At 33.1% G+C, this 24,746-nt stretch overlaps 5 protein-coding genes across 6 annotated transcripts; 4 read left to right on the top strand and 1 right to left on the bottom strand.

Moving 5' to 3' along the window:
• Positions 1-27: 27 nt before the first annotated feature.
• On the top strand, positions 28-3,081 carry LOC108852219 (uncharacterized). The gene is made up of 4 exons (XM_018625726.2): positions 28-1,312; positions 1,423-2,012; positions 2,237-2,752; positions 2,841-3,081. Exons 1-4 carry the CDS (start codon positions 1,045-1,047, stop codon positions 2,973-2,975), a joined length of 1,509 nt encoding a protein of 502 aa, XP_018481228.1. The 5' UTR covers positions 28-1,044; the 3' UTR covers positions 2,976-3,081.
• A 1,862-nt stretch (positions 3,082-4,943) lies between these two features.
• Positions 4,944-8,327, top strand: LOC108840562 (SH2 domain-containing protein A). 2 transcript variants are annotated; one of them, XM_018613431.2, is made up of 12 exons: positions 4,944-5,340; positions 5,472-5,663; positions 5,743-5,955; positions 6,042-6,125; positions 6,203-6,280; positions 6,361-6,525; positions 6,597-6,851; positions 6,920-7,233; positions 7,316-7,478; positions 7,556-7,896; positions 7,972-8,049; positions 8,152-8,327. In XM_018613431.2, the coding sequence occupies exons 1-12, from the start codon at positions 5,176-5,178 to the stop codon at positions 8,168-8,170; spliced, it is 2,067 nt and encodes a 688-aa protein (XP_018468933.2). In that variant the 5' UTR covers positions 4,944-5,175; the 3' UTR covers positions 8,171-8,327. The 2 variants fall into 2 exon arrangements, with proteins under 2 accessions (XP_018468933.2, XP_018468989.2); XM_018613487.2 differs by having other exon boundaries at positions 4,945-5,334.
• Positions 8,328-9,178: 851 nt separating this feature from the next.
• On the top strand, positions 9,179-11,223 carry LOC108825091 (solanesyl diphosphate synthase 2, chloroplastic). The gene is made up of 6 exons (XM_018598454.2): positions 9,179-9,576; positions 9,735-9,862; positions 9,956-10,083; positions 10,171-10,274; positions 10,364-10,491; positions 10,578-11,223. Exons 1-6 carry the CDS (start codon positions 9,339-9,341, stop codon positions 11,124-11,126), a joined length of 1,275 nt encoding a protein of 424 aa, XP_018453956.2. The 5' UTR covers positions 9,179-9,338; the 3' UTR covers positions 11,127-11,223.
• A 3,402-nt stretch (positions 11,224-14,625) lies between these two features.
• LOC108841647 (cytochrome P450 72C1) lies at positions 14,626-17,093 on the bottom strand. Its single transcript, XM_018614405.2, is given in 5 exon segments — positions 14,626-14,831; positions 14,833-14,962; positions 15,027-15,271; positions 15,935-16,152; positions 16,625-17,093. Coding segments are annotated over 5 exon segments (942 nt in total). The 5' UTR covers positions 16,908-17,093; the 3' UTR covers positions 14,626-14,765.
• A 4,914-nt stretch (positions 17,094-22,007) lies between these two features.
• Positions 22,008-24,736, top strand: LOC108809502 (septin and tuftelin-interacting protein 1 homolog 1). The gene has a single exon (XM_018581644.2). It carries the CDS (start codon positions 22,110-22,112, stop codon positions 24,630-24,632), a length of 2,523 nt encoding a protein of 840 aa, XP_018437146.1. The 5' UTR covers positions 22,008-22,109; the 3' UTR covers positions 24,633-24,736.
• Positions 24,737-24,746: the final 10 nt, after the last annotated feature.

Genomic DNA, 24,746 nt, shown 5'->3' on the forward strand with positions numbered 1-24,746 from the left:
CTGTCATCGTATGACTCCTAATTAACTTTTATATCAAAACCATTCCATCGATCCTAATATGTTAAAATAGCTTTACCACACTCCTAAAATCTATATATATATCTCTCCATATTGGTTAGAGAATATGGACGATGAGTAATGGTATAAAAATATCAGAATAAGCTGTGGTCCATCAATTCCAGATGGCAAAGCTAATCTCGCTACTTTGAGAATCTAAAGAAAGTAATGTCTTGTGTACCAAGAAACTCTGTCATATACCTACTCTGTTTTCCTCCTCTGTTTTCTTGATTTCTTCGGTAACAATCTCTTCGATATTATCTTCCTTCTCTCTCTTTTCACTTCTTGTTTCGTAAAGACGAGTTCTCTAGCTGAATTTGCTTCTACGTGTTGTTAAAAAGAAACAGAAAATGCTTCTACATGTTGCTAGAATAAGACAATAATTTTTTTTAATTTTTTATTAATTAAAACGGTAAAGCTTCACCTAATAATAGTGATCACATGATTCACAAACTGTTATCTTACAAGTGGAGGATTTATCGGGAAGTTCTTAATTCGGTCTGACTCCTAAACTTGGTAACTTTTGTGTTAACGTATGCTGTTAGTAAAGACTAATTCACAAGATTCTATAGATAACTTGAGAAACCTCAACGTAAGATATACATTCCACTTAACGTATTACCAACCTCTTTTGCAGCCTTGTGGATAACAACAACAGGTCTCTTCAAGCGTAAAGAGTGACGGAAGTACTTTTTTCTTAAAACATATAATTCTCCAAAAATGGATAAAACAGGAAAAAAACTTACAAATTAGGGTTAACCTCTATTTTTAGTTGGTTGAATAATATACAGATTTGTTGACAACAGAAAATAAAATAGATAAATTATATGTTTTAAATAGATAAATACAATTTGTTGACAACAGAAAAGAAAATCTAAAAACTGTATTTGTTACCCATTAAGGGCAGCCATGGATTTGCCTCTGCTTATATATACAATATCTTCTGAAGCTAACTAAAATAGAATAAGAAAATTTCCAGCTCTGCCAATGGAGAAGAGTGCCAATGGATCAGTCAGACTCATCAAGAGACTTATGATTATACTTTCATGTCTTTCATTTTCGTTCGTTCGATCAGACTGTATAACAACGAATATTCAATATGCATCGGCTTTGGGAGATCCGGGGATGAGAAATGACAGCTTAAGGGTAGCTATAGAATCATGGAACCAATGCAACGAGGTTGGTGAAGAAGCTAAGAACATGGGAAGCCCTCGAATGGCAGATTGCTTTGATCTTGATTACTCTAGCTTTCCCGGTAAGATCACATTCTTGTTATGTTCTCTTACTTCAAATGCAATTCCTGCGTGAAATGTAAATAGAACACATGTCTTAAACGGTTTTGTTGTGTTATTGGGACATATGTAGCGAAGATAAACCACAAAGTTGACGAAGTAGACAACAGACTCGGTGTACAAAACGGAACATACGGAGGCATAAACGCCGGAGAAAGTGCAGACATCTACGCTGCTCAAAAGGAGATATACTTGGGAAACAAATGCCAAGTCATGGACGACCCGAACCCATGGCAGTTTTGGATGATAATGCTAAAGAACGGTAACACGGATACGTTAGCTGCGATTTGTCCGGAAAACGGTAAAAAGGCGAAACCTTTTCCTCCGACGGGAAGGTTTCCATGTTTCGGGAAAGGATGCATGAATATGCCATCGATGCATCACAAGTACACGAGGTTTGTGGATCAAGAAGGGCTTATGAGTGGGAGTTTTTACGGGACTTGGGATTTGGATACTGACCAAGGAGATGATTCGGTGGTTGGTAATAACTCGTATTATAAGGTGAAATGGGAGAAGAAGGTTGGTGGTAACGAGAGTTGGGTGTTTCATCATTTGTTGAAGACTTCTTCTAAGTACCCATGGTTGATGCTTTATCTACGAGCTGACGCTTCTCGTGGCTTCTCTGGTGGGTATCATTACGATACTAGAGGAATGATGAAGATGGTAAGTATCTAATCCTCTGTTTCATCTTTCTGCGATAATGGCCGGCTGAATGAAATCCCTAAACTTTTAAGAGTTATTATACAAAGATTGTATATTCTCCAAATTATCGAAAAAAAAAAATTAATCAAGATTAACATAAAAATATATATATGACCATACATGTAACTCTATAATGGTTTAGGAACTAAAATACTCTGTTTTGTAATATTTCCATGACGCTCAAGACGCTGAAATCGCCGGACTTCAAGGTTAGATTCAAGCTAGAGATTCTAAAAGGTGGCGGTTCAGGTAGCCAGTTCTATCTAATGGACATGGGAAGTTGCTGGAAAAACGACGGTAGCGAATGCGACGGTGACGTCACGAGCGACGTAACTAGGTACAGCGAGATGATAATCAACCCTCAGTCAACCGCAGTTTGCAGCCCCAACCGTCTAAACGCTTGTCCACCGGAACACGCGTTTCTAAACGGGACTAAAGTTCACAGGACGGACAAGGAGAGGTTCCCTTACGAAGCGTATCACTATTACTGCGTTCCTGGGAACGCGCGTTTCGCGGAAGCTCCTTACGATGTCTGCGATCCGTATAGTAATCCACAGCCGCAGGAGATTCTGCAGATATTGCCTCATCCAGTGTGGGGAGAGTTTGGGTATCCGACAAAGAAAGGACAAGGTTGGATTGGAGATCCAAGAACTTGGGAACTTGATGTCGGAAAACTCTCTCAGTCACTTCACTTTTACCAGGTATTGCAGTAATCCATATATATGTGCTGCATGTTAGCATTAACGTAAATACATTATTTCAATTTTGTTTTACACCAAAAACTTGCAGGATCCAGGGACGGAGCCGGTGAAAAGACACTGGTCGTCAATAGATTTAGGAACTGAAATATATATGAGCAAGAATCAAATTGCAGAATGGACTGTATCTGATTTCGACATTATTATTCCAAAGACCGATGTTTAAGTGGAAAAATGTATATATCTTCTTTAAAATTGCTGATATAAGATATGTCAATTAACTCGTGATATTATCATCGAATTGAGAAAAGGAGATGTTTAAGGCTTTCAAATAAAGAAAAAAAAAACAAACCGAACCAATTCAAAATAGTCAAACTGGACTGAAATTTCTTTATAGTCCCACTGGTTTTAAAACATTTTAGATTTTACCAGTGTAACTGACCTGACAAAACGACTATTGGTTACCAGTGTAATTTTGCAGTATGACCTATTGATGCAAGGTTATGTCCAATTATTTTTTTAATTTAAATATAAAGCAAGTTGTATAACTTCTTTTTTGTCAACGTTAATTGTAAACCATAACTAACTTTTCCAATAAAATAACTTTTGCAACCTCCATTTTTAGTTCCAATATCAATACTATTATTATTTTTTTATTTTTATTTTAATTCCTACCAAATGGCAATGCGATGATTTTATCTATTATGATAAAAATAATAGTTTAACATTTGTGTCAATTGTTATATTACTCCTCCTCATTTTCAGATGTATAATTGTTTCTTTTTTTGGTTTGACTATAACCTACTAATCTATTTATTAGAATTTACACTATAACAACATAATTTACATCTCAATCCAAGAAATTATGATTTATTCAAACAGACATTAATTTATTCAAATTTTAAATATTTTACACAGACGTTAAATTATAATTAATAAAACAGATGATGTAAAAAGTAGTGTTTATCGGGGTTTAAGTAGACTTTTAATAGAAATAAATATTTATATAAACTCATGCACTTTAACGGATTTTAAATATGTTATTTGATTAAAAAATAATTATTTAATATGATTTTACTTAAAATTAGTGAAAACAATATTAACCCATTTACATATATACATATATGAGTCTGTGTTGTTGATGACAAAAAAAAAAACATATATACATATATTTAATAGAATATACTAAGAATTTTCAAACCTTTTTTACAATTTGTTCAATTTATGCTGCAGGTTGAGTTTGATATTAGTTTTCAGATACAACACTTTAAGAAACGTTCAAATATATAAACCAAGTCTAAAGAGTAAGATTTTGATTTTTGGGTCGATCCAAGATGAGGTTTTTGGGTACAAATATTCTTGATCACGTAACTATTAAAAATATAATATGTTGTAACTTTTTTAAAAAAAATATTTAAATATAATTTTTAAAATACATATGGCGTAAGTGTATAGTTATGCAACTTGACATATTTAATAGATACCAAAATTATAAAAACACAGATATAAAAATTAATTTTCTTAAAAAAATGTAAAACAACAAATATATCGTCCTTTAAAGAAAAAATTATTAAAAATAGAATAGATTATATAATTTGTTATATCTTTTAATAACACACCTACTTAAGTTTAGAAATATAATGTGGGAAATTAAATATTTTGTCATATATGAAACTACAAAAAATATCACATATTTTTCACTTAATGAATAACAATTAAAAATAATTTCACAAACGTATATAACACAAATACATACTTATGAAACTTGATCTATTTAATATACTTACAAAACTAAATATTCTATTAAATTCATATCACGCGAAAATATAATTATAGAACCACACAAACATATTATATGAGACAAAAAAAAATTTAAACAAAAATGGATTATTATTAAAAATGGCGTGACCGTGCTGATATTTTTTGAAAATTTATATTCCGAGTTTTATTGATCAAAACAAAACCAATTATATACTGGGAATAAAATTTTATTAGTTGCACTTGCACCAAATCAAAATAAAAACCGAATCAAATTAGAAAATAAAAAGACGGTATGTGACGGTACCAAGGCCGGTAAATGAGTCCAAATTTTTGATTGGCTGGATATAACACAGTACGGTGATCGCGAAGCAGCAGATTATTCCATGATCTTCCCTATAGACTGAAACCACCGGAAGACGGTACCAACCGTTAATTAACAGCCGTCAAAAAGACGAGAAGAAGTTTTTTTTTTCTCCAGAGGCCCCCTTTTCTTTTCAGTTTCCTTTTAAAAGCTACCGATTGAAGTTTGTTTGTGTAACGAGAAAAAAAAAGCGAGTGAAAGCAAGCAAAGGTCTCACCTTTTCTCCCGATTGATTTTTTTTTTTTTCTCAAGGGTTTCGCTTGCAACAAAGTCGAGAGCTTTTTCGTCCAGAGGTTGGTTTATAATGGCGGATGATTGTGCACTCGACACCGAGAAGTACTCTCTCCTCGAGGATTTCAATGTCGATGTCGAAGTGGGGAAGCAAGAGTTCGAGACGTTCTCTCTCTGCTTCTGGGTTTATCTCTTGGATTCCACCACGTACCCTTCAACAATCATCAGACAGGTGAAGGTCTCGAGAAAACTAAATGCTCTAGCTTTTTTTTTTTTTGCACATCCGTTGTCTTGTGAAAGTTTCAACCTTTGGCAAGTGGATCTTTTGAGATTTTCTAACGGTTTTTTTTCATGAATGGTGTTTCTCAGGTTCACTCCGACATGAGCTTTAGTGCGCCTTTCCTTGTTCTAGATGAGAACAAGAAGATGATCCTTTTGCCGTTGACGCTCCTTCACAAGGAAGCTCCTGATCCTGTCAACACTGCTTCTTGGACCGAGGTGCCTAATGTTTCCACCACCGCTGAGTTTCCTCTTCAGAAATGGGTTCATGTTGGTTGTGAGGTAATATAAAATAACATCTCTATTGAAGCTTTTCTTTATATCAATCAGTAACTAACTCTCTGTTTTGTTTCTTCCTTAGGTTTCTAGAACCTACATGCGGCTTTACATCTGCGGAGAGATCGCAGGAGAGAAAGTCTTGACTTCTGTAATGACCAGTGGCACAAACTCGGATTATGTGCGGAGAAGGGTTTCGCTGTTTAGTGTTGGTGGAGATGGTTACAGCGTTCAAGGTTTCATCCACTGTGCTGAAGTTTTGCCCTCTACTCTCCATGTAAACAATCATTACACAAAGGTATCTCTGTTTTAAGTCTCTGCCGTCTTCCTTTTCGAAATAAGACTCTTGTCCTATGTGTTTCTTTGTTTTGCTCTTGCCCGCAGGACCCACCTCTATGGTTATCTGTTGAGAAGCCATCTAGCTGTGAAATAGATGAAGATGGTGTTTGGAGTATCGTTGGCGAAAAGGTTCAAAGAGTTTTATTGCCAACTGTATATATATAAATGCTTTTGACTTCTCATTGTTCCATCTTGTTTTTTAATAGGCATCTTGCGGGATGATTTTTTCCATGGATGTTGTTTTATCAAATGCTATTGGACAACCTGTGCGCAAGGATGTGCAGGTTCATTAATTCTCTCTATGCTTTTTTCTGAAATTTTGTTTACCTTTGGAAACATGTCTGATTGGTTTAATCCACCTTAGGTTGTGGCTTCTCTGCTGTATGCTAATAGCGGGACGCCCGTTGAGAAGACGAGTGACTTGGAAGCTCCCCTTTTGGTAAGCTCTGACGGAGTTGAATTCTCAGCGGAAGATAAACCGTGCAACTTACTGAACGGTTGTGCTTCCTTGAAGCTCAAAATATCTCAGGTACTGATTGTAAAGTCTAAGTTGGGAGAGTGAAATTTGGCATTTTCTAACTTTTCTTTTGGTTTAAAAAGCATTATTCCAAGTGTGACAAGAGATTGTTCTGCATCAAATTCGAAATACCGAACAAGGGCTCTTATCCGTTCCTAGAAGCTGTTACAAACCAAATGCGTTGCATCTCAAGGATTACTGGTGGTGATTCTGTTACCCCTAAAAGGTTGAACCATCCTTTAGTTGAAGGAGGAGTGCCATCAAGTAATGGAGCTTCGGATAGCTCTTTGTCTATGAAACGAATCAAATTAGGAGAAGAAAAGATTCCTGAGAGTGAGGTAAAAATTTCCAGTTTCTCTGATTTTACATTTTCTTTGTCTATTGCAAAAGCTTACCATTTGTTTAGTTTGAGGATGGGAATGGTACGAGTATGGAATGGAGACCTCAGAGACACGACGATGAAGAGGAAGAGGAAGAAGAAGAAGAAGAAGAAGAAGAAGAGGAAGATCACTCTTCAACAGACTCAGAGAACACTGAAGTTAGAGGCTCGACGGGTTCCAGAAAATATACAATCTCAGACTCGATGATTTTCAGATACTGCCTTGGAAACTTGACAGAGAGATCTCTTCTTCTGAAGGAAGTCACTAACAACTCAGGGGACGAGGAAGTTTCTGAGTTTGCAGATCAAGTTTCTCTCTACTCCGGCTGCTCTCATCACGGGTAATAATAATTATTTAATCAGTCTCTCTCAGTCACATAGGTAGAAACATGATTTGTTTTTTCTTTTTTGTTTGTTTGTCAGTAATCAAATCAAAATGGCGAGAAAACTGATAGCAGAAGGAACAAATGCGTGGATTCTGATCTCTCGGAACTATCAACATGTTCATTGGGACAATGTGGTGATTGAGATCGAAGAACATTTCATGAGAATAGCTAAATGCAGCAGTAGATCTCTCACTCACCAGGTTCTTCCCTCTCTCTCTCTTTCTCATTATTATTATATTGCCTGGTTGGACATTTAGTTTTATAATTGTTTGGTCAGGATTTTGAGCTTTTGAGGAGGATATGTGGATGCTATGACTACATAACTCAAGAGAATTTCGAGAGAATGTGGTGTTGGTTGTTCCCTGTTGCTACTGCTATATCCTCCAGGGGATTGATCAACGGGATGTGGCGCTCTTGTTCGCCTAAATGGATAGAAGGGTTTGTTACTAAAGAAGAGGCGGAACATTCACTTCAAAGTCAAGAGCCGGGGACATTCATTCTCAGGTTCCCTACTTCGAGAAGCTGGCCACATCCTGATGCTGGTTCCTTGGTTGTCACTTATGTTGGTCATGATTTCGTTATTCGTCATCGGTTACTTGCTGTCGATCACATCTGCGAGTAAGAAGATTATTATCTCTTTATCTCTCTCCTCTTCTCTCTATCTTGTGACATTTGTTTTTCTTGTTTTCATAGTTCTAGTGAAAGGTATACAGATGCGAAACCGTTGCAAGATATGCTACTGGCGGAACCTGAGCTATCTCGGCTTGGAAGGTGAGAGATAGAGACCAAGTTTTAAGCTTTTGGTTGTTGAAGCAACGAGAGATGAATATTCAAGGTCTTGAAATGTTTGGTTTTGTTGAATCTTTTTTGCAGGATTGTAAGGAGCATTTGAATGTCAAACACAGTCTACAAGATTAAGACAAGCAATCAACTGTCTGTTGTTATTGAGGTTTCCTCAATACTTTTGCAAAGTCTCTTATTGATAACTAACTTCTGTAAAGCTCAGTTATTTTGAAATTAATTAGTGGAAAGCAAGCAATTTGTGTTTTTTTAAAGAGAAAAATTGATTAAGATATTTAGTTTCCGACAAGAAAGAAAGTAGATACGAAATTTGCTTCGTAGGCTTGATTAAGATATTTGTTTAAAAAAGAAATGCTTGATTGTACAATATTTCCGTGACCCTTTTATGCCGCTAACTATTGCTTGGTCCATGCTCCCTTAGTTGTACAAGTTAAAATTGATTATGGTAATACTAGTTGTCTCTATTAGATATTTATAAGCTTTTTAATTAAAGTTATGTCATATGCCATATCTTATATAACTTTAAGTTATGATGTAAATCACATGTTCAGACATAATTTACTTTTCTTAATTTTTTGTTAATTTCATTTTAGTGGTTTTAATGATGTATAATGTATTTGACAAGATTACTCAACTCAGTTTTTTGATTGGTAATTTATTGGCATGAACACATCATTGAAAAAGTAAAATGTATGGATTAGATTTGTGAGATAACTAAAAGAAAGTTAATAATCTAGCTGCAATAAATACAAACTGGATGGAAATATGTAATTAAGTTTTTCTTTTGTTACTATTTAATTTTTCTAGAGCAGCCTAATAATTGTACTATTGTAGGGTAAGGAAAAGATTATAGTATAAAAAAGTTACTGAGATCTACAAATACTAATATTCTAATGAGCTCTATATTATTATAAAATTTCTTGAAAATGAGAAAAAGGATATTCTCTAATCTCGAAATAATTTTTTGATACGACTTAGATGATAAACCAATAAGTGCTGGACACGTGGTGAGATAACAGCTTCTGAACTGATAAAGTAATGTTTTTTTCCCTCTCAACATGTGTATATTGAATATAAAAAGAAACGGACACAATAAATCCCAAATCGCTTTCTCTCTCTCTTGTTCTCCTCCAAAGGTCGAAGTTTTGAGAGAGAGTTCTCATGTGGTTTTGTCTCGTCCACCCAAACAAAATCAAGACTTTTTACACTTCCCTCGTGTTCATAATCTAAACAAGACTCTGTTTTCGAAGTTTCGAGACATGATGTCGTCTTGTCGGAATATAGACTTGGGTGGTACGAGTGTTCTTGATCTCATGCCATGCGGGTGCTCTTCCACCTCTTCTCCTACAACTCGTCGAGTCTTCTTTGGCAAGTGTTCCAAGACTGTTTGTAGTATTGGTAGCAGAAGCTATGGAAACTTGGTATTTCTCCGGCGAGAATCACAGAGCTGCTGCAGAGCGATTCCGGCGAAACCCATTGAGAATGCTCTGGTCAACGGTATGGTTCCTCAGTTTTTTTCTCTTCAAAAAATCTTAATTTTTGATAGTGCAACGATTGAGATTCTTGGATTAAGTAGTTGAAATGTTTCCTCTGTTTTCGATTGTGGAGTTTTAATGGTTTATGATGATGAGAACGATGATGATTTGTGTAAGTAGGTCTCGGCGAAGATAAAACAGTGATGGTCAATCTTAGTCAAGAGTCACGAAAGGAGCCGATATCTCTGGAGAATCTGTTTGAGGTTGTGGCTGATGATCTTCAGAGTTTGAACGACAATCTTCTCTCGGTTAGTAGCATTTTTTTTTACTTCTTCTCATGTGTCTTTTAAAACGAGAAGCTTTAGTGTTAAAATGTAAAATGCCTCTTGTATGGTTTATAGATTGTTGGTGCGGAAAACCCGGTTCTGATATCTGCGGCTGAGCAAATATTCAGTGCTGGTGGTAAGAGAATGAGACCCGGTTTGGTTTTCCTCGTATCACAAGCCACTGCTGAACTAGCTGGCCTAAAGTAATCTACTATGCTATTGTCCTTAAAAGGATTTTGTAATATTTAGCAAATGAAAATGATGGTTTCTAGTTAAATTATCTGGTGCAGGGAGCTTACGGTAGAGCATCGGCGTTTAGCTGAGATCATTGAGATGATTCATACCGCAAGTTTGATACACGACGATGTCTTAGATGAAAGTGGTATGCGAAGAGGTGAGACAAAAGTTTCATTCTTTCGATAAAGGTTTTACATTCTCTATGGTAAATGTTTGTATAAAGAATTTTTATGTGTGATTGGTTAGGAAAGGAAACGGTTCACGAGCTTTTCGGAACAAGAGTAGCTGTATTAGCTGGTGATTTCATGTTTGCTCAAGCGTCATGGTACTTGGCTAATCTTGAAAACCTACAAGTCATTAAGCTCATAAGTCAGGTTAGTACAAGATTTCTTTTTTTTTCCAATTATAATACAACAACACTAGGTCTGAATCTTGGTTTTATCTTTTTTTTTTCTTTCAGGTGATCAAAGACTTTGCAAGCGGTGAGATAAAGCAAGCATCCAGTTTATTCGACTGTGACGTCAAGCTCGATGACTACTTGCTCAAGAGTTACTACAAGACGGCTTCATTAGTAGCTGCAAGCACCAAAGGAGCTGCAATATTCAGCAGAGTCGAAACCGAGGTAGCTGAGCAAATGTATCAGTTCGGAAAGAATCTTGGATTGTCTTTCCAAGTAGTTGATGACATTTTGGACTTCACTCAATCCTCAGAGCAGCTAGGGAAGCCTGCAGCAAATGACTTAGCTAAAGGCAACATAACGGCGCCAGTGATCTTTGCTCTAGAGAACGAGCCGAGGCTAAGAGAGATCATTGAGTCTGAGTTTTGTGAGCCTGGATCGCTTGAAGAAGCGATTGAAATGGTTAGAAGTGGCGGTGGGATCAAGAGGGCTCAAGATTTGGCCAAGGAGAAAGCAGAACTTGCTTTGAAGAACCTGAATTGTCTTCCTAGAAGTGGTTTCAGATCAGCTCTGGAGGATATGGTGATGTTTAATCTTGAAAGGATTGATTAGCTTCACAGAGTATGTGGAACTGTAACACTCTTATTTGTTCAAACACATAATTTTTTTACTGTCATAAAAGTAATAATAAAACAGTTATTTGCCTTCATTGAAAACTATAGTCACTCTTTTTTTCTGAAAATGACTATAGTCACTCTTCTTTTGTTGAAAATGTTACTTTTACTTTTATATATTTTTACATATCTTTTGTTTTTACTAATTCGGTTAATTACAAATAAGTAAATCATACTATCTTCGTTCATAAAAATAATTTTTTTAAGACAATTCACGCATATTAAAAATACAATAAATGTTTTCAATTAAAATTTTATTTATTTTTATTATACACTTTTCAATAACTATGAATCAATGATATTTACTCAATTCAAATGTTTTTAATTAATATATTTTTAAAATATTCAAAATTATCTTTAAAATATAGAAAATCTATCTTTATGTAATAAGGACAAAATCTAAAAAATCCTATCTTCAGAAACGGAGGTAGTATAATTACTTCAGAGTTGAAAAATAAAACATCACCCATTTATAAAGTAATAAAACTAACATTCATATAATTTTATATCCAGAATTACATTTTAAGTTTTAATAAATATTTAAAAATTGATTTAACTTTAGTTAGAATTACCAGTTTGAATTTTTTTATGTTATTCTTATTAGAAATTATACAATCGATATACTATTATTTTTGAAGTAATTTTCTTCATCAAAGCTTAAATCTAGAACTGTAAAATCATTTTTACCTTTAATAAATTATTATATTTATTTATTGTGTTGTTGATCATAAATTAATGAATTGATCGTAATAAAATTGTCAAAGAGAAAAAAAGAAGAAGAATACTTATGACAATATAATAATGTTTTGTTTGATGATACTTAAGGGTTTTTGATATTATCCAATGATAATTATCACCTATTTTTCTTTTATAAAAAAGCAAAAAATTAAAAAACAAAAAGATAAGTTTGTATATATAATTATCGATAAAAAATAGTATTGTCTCAATTTCCTATTTTAAGTTTTTTGTATGTTATCATCAACATTTATTTATTTATCTTTATTTACTTTTTTTAGTTTCATTTTTGCATTTTTTGAAGTTTTTGTCTGTAGTTTCATATTGATGGTTTAAGTGTAAAAATACAGCCTTAGATCTACACCAATCTTGATTTGTATTTTTTTTTAAAGCGCGCAACACTTTTCTAAAATCCACATCACTTCTTTAAACACATGTTTTTATAATTGCTTTGTAGAGACAAATACATACGGTCCAAATTCAACAGTTTTTAAAAATTAAAAATCTAGAGCCAAAACAAAAAACTCACAGCAATATTTTTACAGCCAGAAAACAAAATCACAGTTTTTACCGATTAAACCCATAAGTACCCGTAAAATTATTATGTTTGTACATACGGTCAAAATATCTAGTTATTTCGTTATAAATATAATATGATTATGAAAAATAATTGGTTACAATTATATTTATTGTATGTTATAACTTCTTCTAATACTAATAAAAGTATTTAAAAATATAGTTGATTGAAGTTTAACACATCATTAATATCAATTATGCTTATATTAAACGTATACTTCTTTTTGGTGTAAATATTAAACGTTTACTTATATCTGTCTCTTATTCATTTTCTAAATATATATTAATAATCGTTAAAAAACCGTTAAAAATTAATGGTATGATTTGATTTTTCTCTCCAACCATTCATATTCCTTTTTATCTTCTTTGATTATGTACCCTCTTATATCAGACTAAACAAGCTCAATGCATGTTCGTTTCCTAATTATTTTGTCGAGATTTCAACAGAAATGTGACAAATCCTCTCTCACTTCACGTGACAAATTCCTTTTAACATATAAAAAAACATGACAAGTTTTTTCTGTAACGAAGTAGAAATTAGACAAACAAAACAATAAAGGCCTCGATGATTAAGTTTTGCCGGTACTATATGAAAATGAAAACACATGTTGACAGCTATGGCTGGGCAAAAATTAGAATCCGAAAAACTGAATCGAATCTGATCAAAAAAGTAATATCAAATCTGAACGGAAGCTTCTTAAATATACAAACGGGTTCAAAATTTTAGTATTTAGAAAATATAAACCGAATCTAATGCGAACCGAAATATTCCGGATATTTAAATATATATGAATCAGATTTATATAACTAAATATATTATCTATTTAAAATCAACAATATCTAAAATGTACAGAAAATTTTGAAGTTATCTAAAATATTTAAAAATATATAAAAATAGTCAAAATAAATATCTAAATTAGCTAAACAATATTTAAAACACCAAAATATTTATTCTCCATTCAAATATTCAATCTAAACCAATTGTTATATTAGGTTAAGGTATAAAAATTATATGTTATATATTATTTTTATTTTTAGATTTTGAGAAATTTGAAGTATATAAAAAATTTCAAAAAATCTAAACGGGTTATCCGAATCCACAAAGATCCTAACTGAGTCCGAACCGAAATTTATAAATATCCGAATGAAATTGAAATATTTTATCCCAAAAACTAAAACCTAAATAAATTCAAATCGAATCTGAATGGATACCCGTATGCCATTCTTGACAGCACCAAGCTGAGGGGTACAATCGTCATCTGTTTGATTTATTTTTAAACTATAAAACTACTCAACTAGGTGGGGGCGTTTCCCGCCTTTCAACCGCCACATATCTGTATTAGTAAGTATGGTTTATGCGTGATTGAACAATTGTGCAAAGAGCAATTTCATGAACCAAAAAAATCGAAATTTATAGATTTGAATCTGTTTTCTTATATATATACAAAATCATCCAAATAAAGACCGGATTCAAACTGCATTTACTACATTTTCGAGTTTCTGTTTTGTTGATGAACAAAAAAAAGGAAGCACCTTTATTTAATCTCTTCTAAATTTTGCGAATGATCAAATGAGCACCGTGTTGTGGGAATGTAGTTGCAGCTGGGAAAGGAGCATGAGTATACGACGGAGAGAGCTCTACACTAAACCTTTGAAGAACCTTTGCCACAAAGAGCTTAGCTTGCAGCATCGAAAAGTTTTGACCAATACAAGTCCGAGGTCCTGAGCTAAACGGCAAGAACGAGAGTCTTCCATTGGTTGCGCTTGCAACACCATTGACGAATCTCTCGGGCTTAAACTGTTTCACATCGTCACCCCAAAGATCAGGGTCATGGTGCACCAAGAGCATTGGTATTGTGACCACAACTCCTTCGGGTAAAGAGAATTTCTCTAGCTTCACTTCTTGTTTAGTTACCCTACATGTGAAGTAAGCTGGAGAGTAGAGTCGAAGAACTTCATGGAGGATCATTGATACCTAAAGATAATAACCAAACCAAAAGAAAAGGAAAAATTATAAAACAACTTTTTTATTTTATTTTATTATAGTGTGGTAGGTTTTGAAAACGTCTACTTACTACTTTCAAGTGGCTTAAGCCTTCGAAATCTGGCTCGTTGTTACCAAACGCCTGAGAGATCTCGTCTCTTGCTTTGTTTTGCCATTCTTGATGTTGGCTTAGAGCAACAAGAGTCCAAACAAACAATGAAGAAGTCACATTTTGACCAGCTAGATAGAAAGCCTTACAGTCGTCTATCAGATCTTCAAGACTCAGCCCTGAATCTGGTCCATGTTCTTTGATTTGCTTTGTGTTTGAAGCCAACATGGAGCATAACAAGTCGCTCTCCTTGTCGGCACTTCTTCCTTTTTTTATCTCCTTCTCTTTTGTCTCAATCATATCTTTAAACATAGCCCTCATGTCTCTTTCGGTTTCTCTCAACCTCTTGTTAAACTTTGTTGGCAAAAATCTGCAAATACAAGAAAACATTAAATTAAATTTTTCATTAAATAAAAATATATTTATCTTCTTACTTTGATCCAGGGATGTAGACGGAACGAATAGCTTGGAGACCAAGATCAATTTGTTCTTGCTGGACTTCGAAGATTTTGATGCCATCATTGTAGGAATCACCAAAAGAAGCACGAGCAAGCATGTTTCTTGTTAAGTCATGACAGTAAGTCCATGAATCAAGTTCCACGGTTCCTTTTGCTGATGCTAATTTCTCCCATTCTTCTAACATCTCTTTGCAACTTGAGCTGAATGCTGGAAGTATGCTCTATTTCATTTCCAAAATAAAATATCATTCATTTGAAAAAATCAAAACCAGTCTCATGCAAACGTGCACGTATTATGGGTTTTGTTGATTTATAAACATTTATTTAGTGGTTTCTTTTTGTCAAAGATAATGAAATGATAAATTGTCATGCCGACCTAAGAAGTTGATGTGTTATTAGTAATTCTTGATTTGAAATATGATTTCACCTTTTTGTAATGTATCCTTTTGGCTTTTTCTGCTCTTTCCCTTTTAGACTTTTATAGTAGTTGGTGTTGGATTCTAGTTCTTTGCTGACTTTTCTCCGTTTGCTATTTTTTTCTTTAAATTTCATTTTAAAATCTTTTATTCATCTTGGAAATAATAATTAAATTTAATCTTTAGAAAAATATTCAATAGTAAATGATTAGTTTATTTATTGTTTTTAAGACCCTCAACTAGCGAGAGAAACAAGTAAAAGACGTTACTCATCTGACTTTCTTTTCGGAAAACGGGAAAAAGAGAATGAAAACTGATCAAAATCTAAAGAATGAGACGAAAATGACGTCCATTCAGTTTCCATTATGTCAGAGTTAAAAATGATTATAAAAAGCGAAAATAGTTATTATAGTCAAAATGAGCAGTGTATATTCATTCTTTCATCACTTTACCAAAAAATAGAAATACCTTCAAATTGTCGATACGAAAAGCAGGATTAAGAATGCTTCGATGTTTGGACCAGTTAGGACCTTCATGATTGAGAAGACCACTGAGGAAAACATGATTGTGTGACCCAATTTTTGGCTTTGGGAAGAGTTCGTGTCTGGACATTATCTCCCGTAGTGTCTCTGGATCCATTACTATCACGTTCGGGTACGGTCCGTACCATGTGAAACACTTCTTCCCTATTTTTTTTTGTTCAGAAAAGCATTACCGTTTGTTAATTTAAAGTTGAACTAACATATGAAACAAACACACATACAAGAATGATATATCTATTGAGAAAAGTAGTTTTATATGATTCGCTAAAAAGTGATTATTAATTATTATATGTGAACTAGATTTCGATTATTATAACCATAAGAAGAAGAAAAAAGATACCAGATTTAGATCTTAATTATGCAATTGTACAAATAAAAACATTATAATATATGCACACAGATAAACTCTGCTAATCCCTTGCTCTGATGAATCTCTCTGTTAATATCTTGACAAAAATTGAAACCAAGATGATGAAGATGAGCAACTCCAAACCAAATTAAAATTTTGAAGACAAGGTCAAGTCTAGTAGGTTTTACTTAGATTCACATGTTCTTCAAGTAACTATGTAATAACCACCACAAAACTTGAGAATTAAGCTGAGTTTAATAGACATACCATGATTTAGAACAGTGTGATGGAGAAAAGGCATCATGCGAGGGAGAAAATCGGCGGTGAGAGGGAGAGGAAGAGAGTGAGCAACTTGATCCATCTGATTACTCTCTTTCATATCTCCCATCAAAATTCTATAAGAATTTCCAGAAAATCCTTGTTTCTTCAGATATTTCTCCAGTCTCTTTGGCCTTAACCAAACCCAATTCACAGCTCTCCATACCCAATTCAGTATCAAGATCGAAAACCCGATCAAGAACACTTTTCTTACTGCGATTGTCTCTATCATCTATATCTTTTTGTTCTTGATCTATGAAAAAGAGAGAAAAGAAAGGAGACAAGACTATAATGATGATGCTTATAATTTCATCAGTTGACTATATATGTTGGAGGCAGCTGTATTGCGTGAATAGATATAAACTAATAAAACTTGCTTATATTACACAGGATAGAGAGAAGATGTATGTAATAAATCGCTGTATGTGCAACTGGCAATGAATTTATAACAACAAGTTCTTTGGTGTAATGTTAAAAAAAAAAGTTATTTGGTGTATATTTCCAAAAATTTAATTTTGTCTTCCTCTCCTTACGCTACATGCATGTGGCTTTATTGCATGAATATTTTGTGTATTCTTTTTTCATTCTGTCATTTTAATATTCTCTATGATACTTCAATTTACTTTCTATTCATCTTTTTTTTTTTTGTGTTGGAGTCTGCTGTTTTTGTCGTATACGTTAGGGAGAGGAGAGTTCTCACGCAATTCAGATGGTAAATATGAAATTCTTCAAGTTTTTTAAAGTTAAAATTTAGATCGTAATCGATATTGATTTGTTAGTGTAAAGTTAATTTAATAGCAGACAATAAATATGAAACCAGGTGGCGTTGTTCTTTGGAGACGATGAATAGCAATGTCAACTCTCTTACGAAACGCATGTGATATAACACTAATAATTTATATGAGATAATGTTCGTCCAACCATATCAATTAATTTTAAGTTTTAATGTAATGCACTAACGCGTAGCCTAGGGTCATTATCATTTACTAAAATCCACGACGGACAAATTAAATAGACCTAACAGCTACAGGCGTTGTTGGTTAATTAAAATAGTTATAACGTAAGCTTATTCGATTAGCTACTAATTTATTGTTTTGTTCAAGAAGTAATAAATAGACTATACTTAATGAAAAAAAAAACAAAAAAGCTTATGGGAAAGTTAACCTAATACGTACTGTTTCTATACTATGGATACAATACAATTGACATTTGTAGTTATGGATTTCAACGTTTTAACAAATAGCTTATCGTAGAGCGAACCTAATATCTATACTGTGGATACAATTGTAGTTTTAGATTTCAACGTTTTAACAAGATTTTTGAAAGAAACAAAACTAAAAAGTCGAGTCATAGTCAGCTCCGACTTTTAGTTGTAATAACGTCTAAAAAGGTGGGACGTTTATGGATGTGTTGCGATCTAAATCCCAAATCTGTGTCGTTTGTACAGAATAAAAGGGATTTTGTTGAATTGGTTCAGACAGAATATAACAACTCTTCTTTAAAGACAGCTGAGAATGTGTTTATATTGTTGCAAGAAAACAAAAGTTGGTTAGAGAAAACAAAATGTTCCTAAAACTTTTTGACTATATTAATTAATTATACTGTGTGAACCGAAAAAATACTGACTTTTATATCAGAAATAAAACATTGGATATTTGAAAAAGATAATGGAGAATTGAAACAATCACCAGAATTGACAATTTTCAAAGATCTAAGAACGAGGAAACTATCTCCTAACAAAAAAACGTGATTCAGTGATCTAAGAAAATATACGGATTAAAGACTCATATCTAGTACCTAGATTTGTGAACATCTATATTATTAAAACCAAAGTATATTCTGAAATTGTTTGAAAATATATATATTAGTATAAAAAATAAAAAAGAATATAATGTTGTTTAAAAATATGGATGACAGTATATTAAAAAAATAATGAATTTATATTATTAAGAAAAATTGGAAATCTATTATATTATGAAAAACTATTTATCTCAGTCAATTTTAAAATATAAGAAAATGATCCAATCTAATTACTTAAAAACATCATTTGTCTAAAATAATCATAAAAATATTTAAACTTTATATACATATTTCAAATCAAAATAATAATTTAAAATTTATCTATATCAAAATTTAATTCAAAATATATATATATATATATATATATATATATATATATATACTATTATTTGCGAAGTGATTTTTCGCAATGGAGCTCTCACGTTAAAAGTTAGAGCGGCTAAATACATTACTACCCTTAATGAATAATTAAATTTTTAATATGTTATTAACCATAAATTCAAAAACGAATTTCAGTAAATTTTTAGTTATCATTATCTAAAATAGCTTTTATTGTGTTTATCTAAAAAAATATTTAACATCATATTAGAAAAAGATAAACGCTTAATAAATAATTTGATTTGTTAGTATATAATCAAACATAAATTAAAAAGAATTTTAGTGATTTGATAAATTAATTATCTAAAATAATTTATACTGTGTTATCAAAAATATTATAATTATCCAATATTATTTATATTTTGTTATAAAGTCTTTATTTATTATTACCTATTATTTGCGAAGTGATTTTTCGCAACTGAGCTCTCACGTTAAAAGTTAGAGCGGCTAAATACATTACTACCCTTAATGAATAATTAAATTTTTAATATGTTATTAACCATAAATTCAAAAACGAATTTCAGTAAATTTTTAGTTATCATTATCTAAAATAGCTTTTATTGTGTTTATCTAAAAAAATATTTAACATCATATTAGAAAAAGATAAACGCTTAATAAATAATTTGATTTGTTAGTATATAATCAAACATAAATTAAAAAGAATTTTAGTGATTTGATAAATTAATTATCTAAAATAATATATACTGTGTTATCAAAAATATTATAATTATCCAATATTATTTATATTTTGTTATAAAGTCTTTATTAACCTTTAAGTATAATTAAGTTAATTACATATAGTTAAAATGAACTTTAGTGGTTTAACATTATTATTATATAAAAGCAGTTTATATTGTGCTATCCAAATAATAATCTTACATAATTTTTATTAAAAAGATAAGTTTCTCTATATATTATTTAATTTATCATTAAATATTTGAACCAATGAACAGTAATTTATCATCATAATATTTCAATTTAATAGTGAATTAATTTATAAATATTTGAAAAATTATTTAATCCGCATATTCGGATAAAACACCGAAAAATAATATATAATCAATTACTTGATGGTAGTATCTTGATTTTTTTTATGGTGGTATCTTGATTTTTACCCACACGTTATTATTTGAGAATTGATTTTTCGCAAAAAAAAATTTCAAATTAAAAATTAGAGTGACTAAGATCATTTACATTCTTAATGAATAAAATATATAACTTAACTAAAAAATAAAAAAAATTAATTTATTTGATTAAAATATAAAACTATACTTTAAATAAAAATATAATTTCTATATATTGTGTTGTTATCTAAAAAATCTTTTAATATTTATAAAAGAACATAAAACATATAACTAAATATTAATCCAGTAAAAATTTTAACTTTATATAAATATAAAGAGGATATTTGGTGACTTTTAAGATTTATTTCTCTATAATGTATATAATGTACAAGGATATTTTCAAAAAAAATTATAATATTTTAAAAAATCAAATGGACATCAAAATAATAAATTATTCTTTTGATTAGTAATATATATACATATATATATTAATAAATATTTTTAAAATGTTTAAGCCCGCATGTGCGGGCACAACACCTAGTATATATATATTCACAAACTGATTTTACTAAAATATTTATCAATAACCATTATAAAATATGTTTTCAGTATATATATATATATATATATATATATATATATATAAGAAAAATAAAACACAAAGACAATTATAAACACCAACTTAAATTATGATTTTTATATTTCGTTTTAAAAATATAATATACATAATTATTTATATGATAGTAATTATAAAATACTATTAATTATATGATTACTTATGTGATGGTACATATAAATTACGATTAAGTATACACATATGGTATACAATAGTGACATAAAAATAAATAACAACACATTTTTTAAAATTATATCCGTGCGCGGATCAAAGTCTATTATTAGTTTATAAGAATGCACCGGTTTTAGTTTTTAGAATAAATTATTGAATAATTAGATACTTTTGTTGTTGTAGCAATAAGCTTAGCAAACACCTATAACTTATTTATTGTTACCAAATGCTTCCATTGTAATTTGTTTTATTTGATGTAATATTCTTTCATTTCCACCCTTCTCTAAATATTTTCTATGAACAAATTACTAAACAACCGCTGTTAACTCCAACCAGCTGGTTACAAAAAAATAACTCATGTTTACATGTTCTATAGTATCAGAAGGACATAAGGTTTTGAATGGCCACAATTGGGCATAGGTATTTCGGGCATCGTGTAGTTTGGGTAGAGGACTAGAAAATCCATTTACTACTTAATTTATTTTTGGTTCGGTTTGGTTCAATTCGGATAGTTTCGGGTTCGAGTTAGAATTTGGTTTAGATTGTAAAAGTAGGAACTGGAAAATATCCGAAAAAATGGTTCTCATCGGATTCGGTTATTTCGGACAATTTGGGTTAAATATCGGGTATTTAGGTAAAATATCAAATAATTAGGATAATTATAATTAAATCTTGGATATTTCAAATTATATTGGATACTTCAGATAAAAATATCCATATACTTACGGATATTTTCGGATAGTTTGGATACTTTGTAATAATTTAGTTTTTAAAAATATTTTATATACTTTTAATAAAATTTTAAATTATAAATATATATTTAGTTATATTATATGTATATATAATTAATATTTTTATATATTCAGATATCATTTGGTTCTTGGTCGGTTATTTCGGATATAGAAATATATAAATCATTTGGGTATTTAAAAGTTTCGGTCATGTTTCAATTTTGGATATTTCAGTTTGGTTTCGGTTTGATTCTTCGTTTCCGATTTTTTGCGTAGGCCTAGCCACAACATGAGTCCAAAAGGAGGAAGATCAGATCACGTTAGACTCTGAGAGTTACAAAGAAACAGCACATGAGATAGTTATACAAATAATTGGGCTATGATATACAAATAAATAGACCCATCATATTAAAAAGCCCAAACATGTACAGTCAACTGATGAAATTTAACTCGAGTTTGTTAGCACGTAAGAAAGTTATACAAATAAATGGGCTCTAATTTACAAATAAAAGGCCTATATTATATAAAAGCCCAAACTGGTTAATAATCTTCTCTGATATATACACCTCGACGTCGGCGATTCGCATAGCATAGAAATCGAAACATCGAGGTTGCTCGATTTGGTTTCAATCAATCACATATTATTAGGTTTTTGGGATCCGTTCCGATTCGCCATGGACGAGGATCAAGAGATGGAGAGATTCAGCATGGACAAGGACTACGAAGGAGGAAGATGGGAGAACGGCGAGTTCGTATACGAGAAGAGGAAGGAGAAGCGGAAGCAAACCAAACACGACGCTATCTACGGAGTCTTCGCCGAGAGCGATTCGGGTGAATCTAGCGGCGGAGGAGGAGGAGGTCAGAGGAAGAGACGCAAGGATCGGGGCGCCTCGGGAAGGGAGGCCGACTTAACCAAGCCTGTCGATTTTGTGTCCACAGGTAATTTTACGCCGAATCAAGAGGTTGTTAGGGATTCTAGAGATAGTGAGGATGATGCGATTGATGATGAGGATAGTGAAGTTAGAGGTGGATTGGGTACTGGAAGGTCAGGTTTAGGGTTAGGGTTTAATCAGTTTGATGTTGATGATGAGGATAATCTGTTACCGGGTGCTTTTGGGAAGAAGATAGCTGAGGGAGCGAAGATGAGAGAGAAGGCGAGGATGGAGAAGAAGAGAGGCCAAGAGGGTGGTGCAAAGGGAGGGAAGAAGGATGTTTTAGGTGGTGGTGATATAGGTCAGTTTGAGAAGGCTACTAAAGGGATTGGTATGAAGCTGCTTGCGAAGATGGGGTACAAGGGAGGTGGGCTTGGGAAGAACCAGCAAGGTATTGTTGCTCCCATTGAAGCACAGTTGAGGCCGAAGAATTCGGGTCTGGGTTTCGATGGTTTCAAGGAGGCAAAGTTTCCTGATTTAAAGAAGGTTGAGGAGAAGAAGACTGCTGTTTCGGCCAGTGTTAGTGGGAATGATCAGGGTTATGCAGGGAGGAATCTTTGGAAGAAGAAGAAGAAGGTGAGGAAGGAGGTTTATGTTACTGCAGAGGAGTTGTTGGAGAAGAAGCACGAAGAGGGTTTTGGTGGTGGGCAGACCATTATCGATATGCGAGGACCACAGGTTCGGGTTGTGACAAATTTAGAAAATTTAGATGCAGAAGAGAAGGCAAGAGACGCAGATGTTCCAATGCCGGAGCTGCAACACAACTTGCGACTGATTGTTGATCTAGTCGAACATGAAATTCAGAAGATCGATAGAGACTTGAGGAACGAGAGGGAATCTGCTTTAAGCTTGCAGCAGGAGAAGGAGATGCTTATAAAGGAGGAAGAGAGGCAAAAAACACACCTAGACAACATGGAATATATCTCAGATGAAATAAGTCGGATCGAGCTGGATAATACGTCTGGGAGTTTGACACTTGATTCGCTTGCTAGTCGTTTCGAGGATCTGCAGACAAGCTATCCTGATGATTATAAGCTTTGTAACCTGTCCACCATTGCTTGTTCGCTGGCCTTGCCTCTCTTTATCAGAATGTTTCAGGGCTGGGACCCTCTAAGGGACGCAGTGCATGGTCTGAAGGCTATGTCTTCTTGGAGAAAGCTTTTGGAAGTGGAGGATAATCAAAATATCTGGGTAATGCCCACGCCTTATAGCCAACTAGTCTCGGAGGTGGTGTTACCTGCAGTGCGTATTGCAGGCATCAATACCTGGGAACCTAGAGACCCTGAGCCCATGCTTAGATTTTTAGAGACGTGGGACAATTTGCTACCTTCATCTGTCTTGCATACTATTCTGGACACCGTAGTACTGCCAAAACTGTCAACTGCAGTTGAATATTGGGATCCACGAAGGGAACTTGTAGCTATCCATGTTTGGGTGCATCCTTGGTTGCCAATACTTGGTCAGAAATTGGAGTTTCTGTATCAGATCATTCAGATGAAATTGAGCAATGTCCTTGATGCTTGGCATCCTAGTGATCCATCCGCCTACACTATTCTTTCTCCATGGAAGACGGTTTTTGATGCTACAAGCTGGGAACAACTTATGCGACGTTACATAGTTCCCAAACTTCAACTGGCCTTGCAAGAGTTTCAGATAAACCCGGCAAACCAGGATATAGACCGGTTCAATTGGGTTATGAAGTGGGCATCTGCAGTGCCGATACACCTAATGGCTGATTTGATGGAGAGGTTCTTCTTCCCCAAATGGCTGGATGTGTTGTACCATTGGTTACGTTCTAAACCGAGGTTCGAAGAGATCCACGAATGGTATTATGGCTGGAAAGGGTTATTCCCGCAGGAGCTTTCAGCAAACGAGAGGATCCGGATCCAGTTGAAGCGTGGTTTAGATATGTTGATGGAAGCTATCGAAGGAGTTGAAGTGTCTCAACCAAGGGCAAAGGCACAAGAGCAGAAACACTTTGAGCCGCCTCGGGCTCAGGCCAAGCCTCAGATGGATAACAGTGAGGTGCTGAGTTTGAAAGAAGTGTTGGAAGTATTTGCACAGGAGAAGGAGTTGCTGTTCAAACCCAAACCGAATAGGATGTACAATGGTCTTCAGATATATGGGTTTGGGAATGTGAGTGTGGTTATAGACTCAGTGAACCAGAAGCTGTTGGCTCAGAAAGATGGAGGCTGGTTTCTTGTAACTCCTGATGACTTATTGAGGATGCACCACAACAATGCAACTGTTTCTGGTAAACGGTAGATTACATTTGTTTTTTGCTTATTAATGGAAAGGTACTTATGTTGTATAAACCATCTTCATACCTATCACTACTTATGAAGTTTGAAAGAATCATTTAAGAGACATGTGTGGTGG

The sequence above is a fragment of the Raphanus sativus genome, chromosome 1 (assembly GCF_000801105.2).
Source record: "Raphanus sativus cultivar WK10039 chromosome 1, ASM80110v3, whole genome shotgun sequence".
NCBI classification, from domain to species: domain Eukaryota; kingdom Viridiplantae; phylum Streptophyta; class Magnoliopsida; order Brassicales; family Brassicaceae; genus Raphanus; species Raphanus sativus.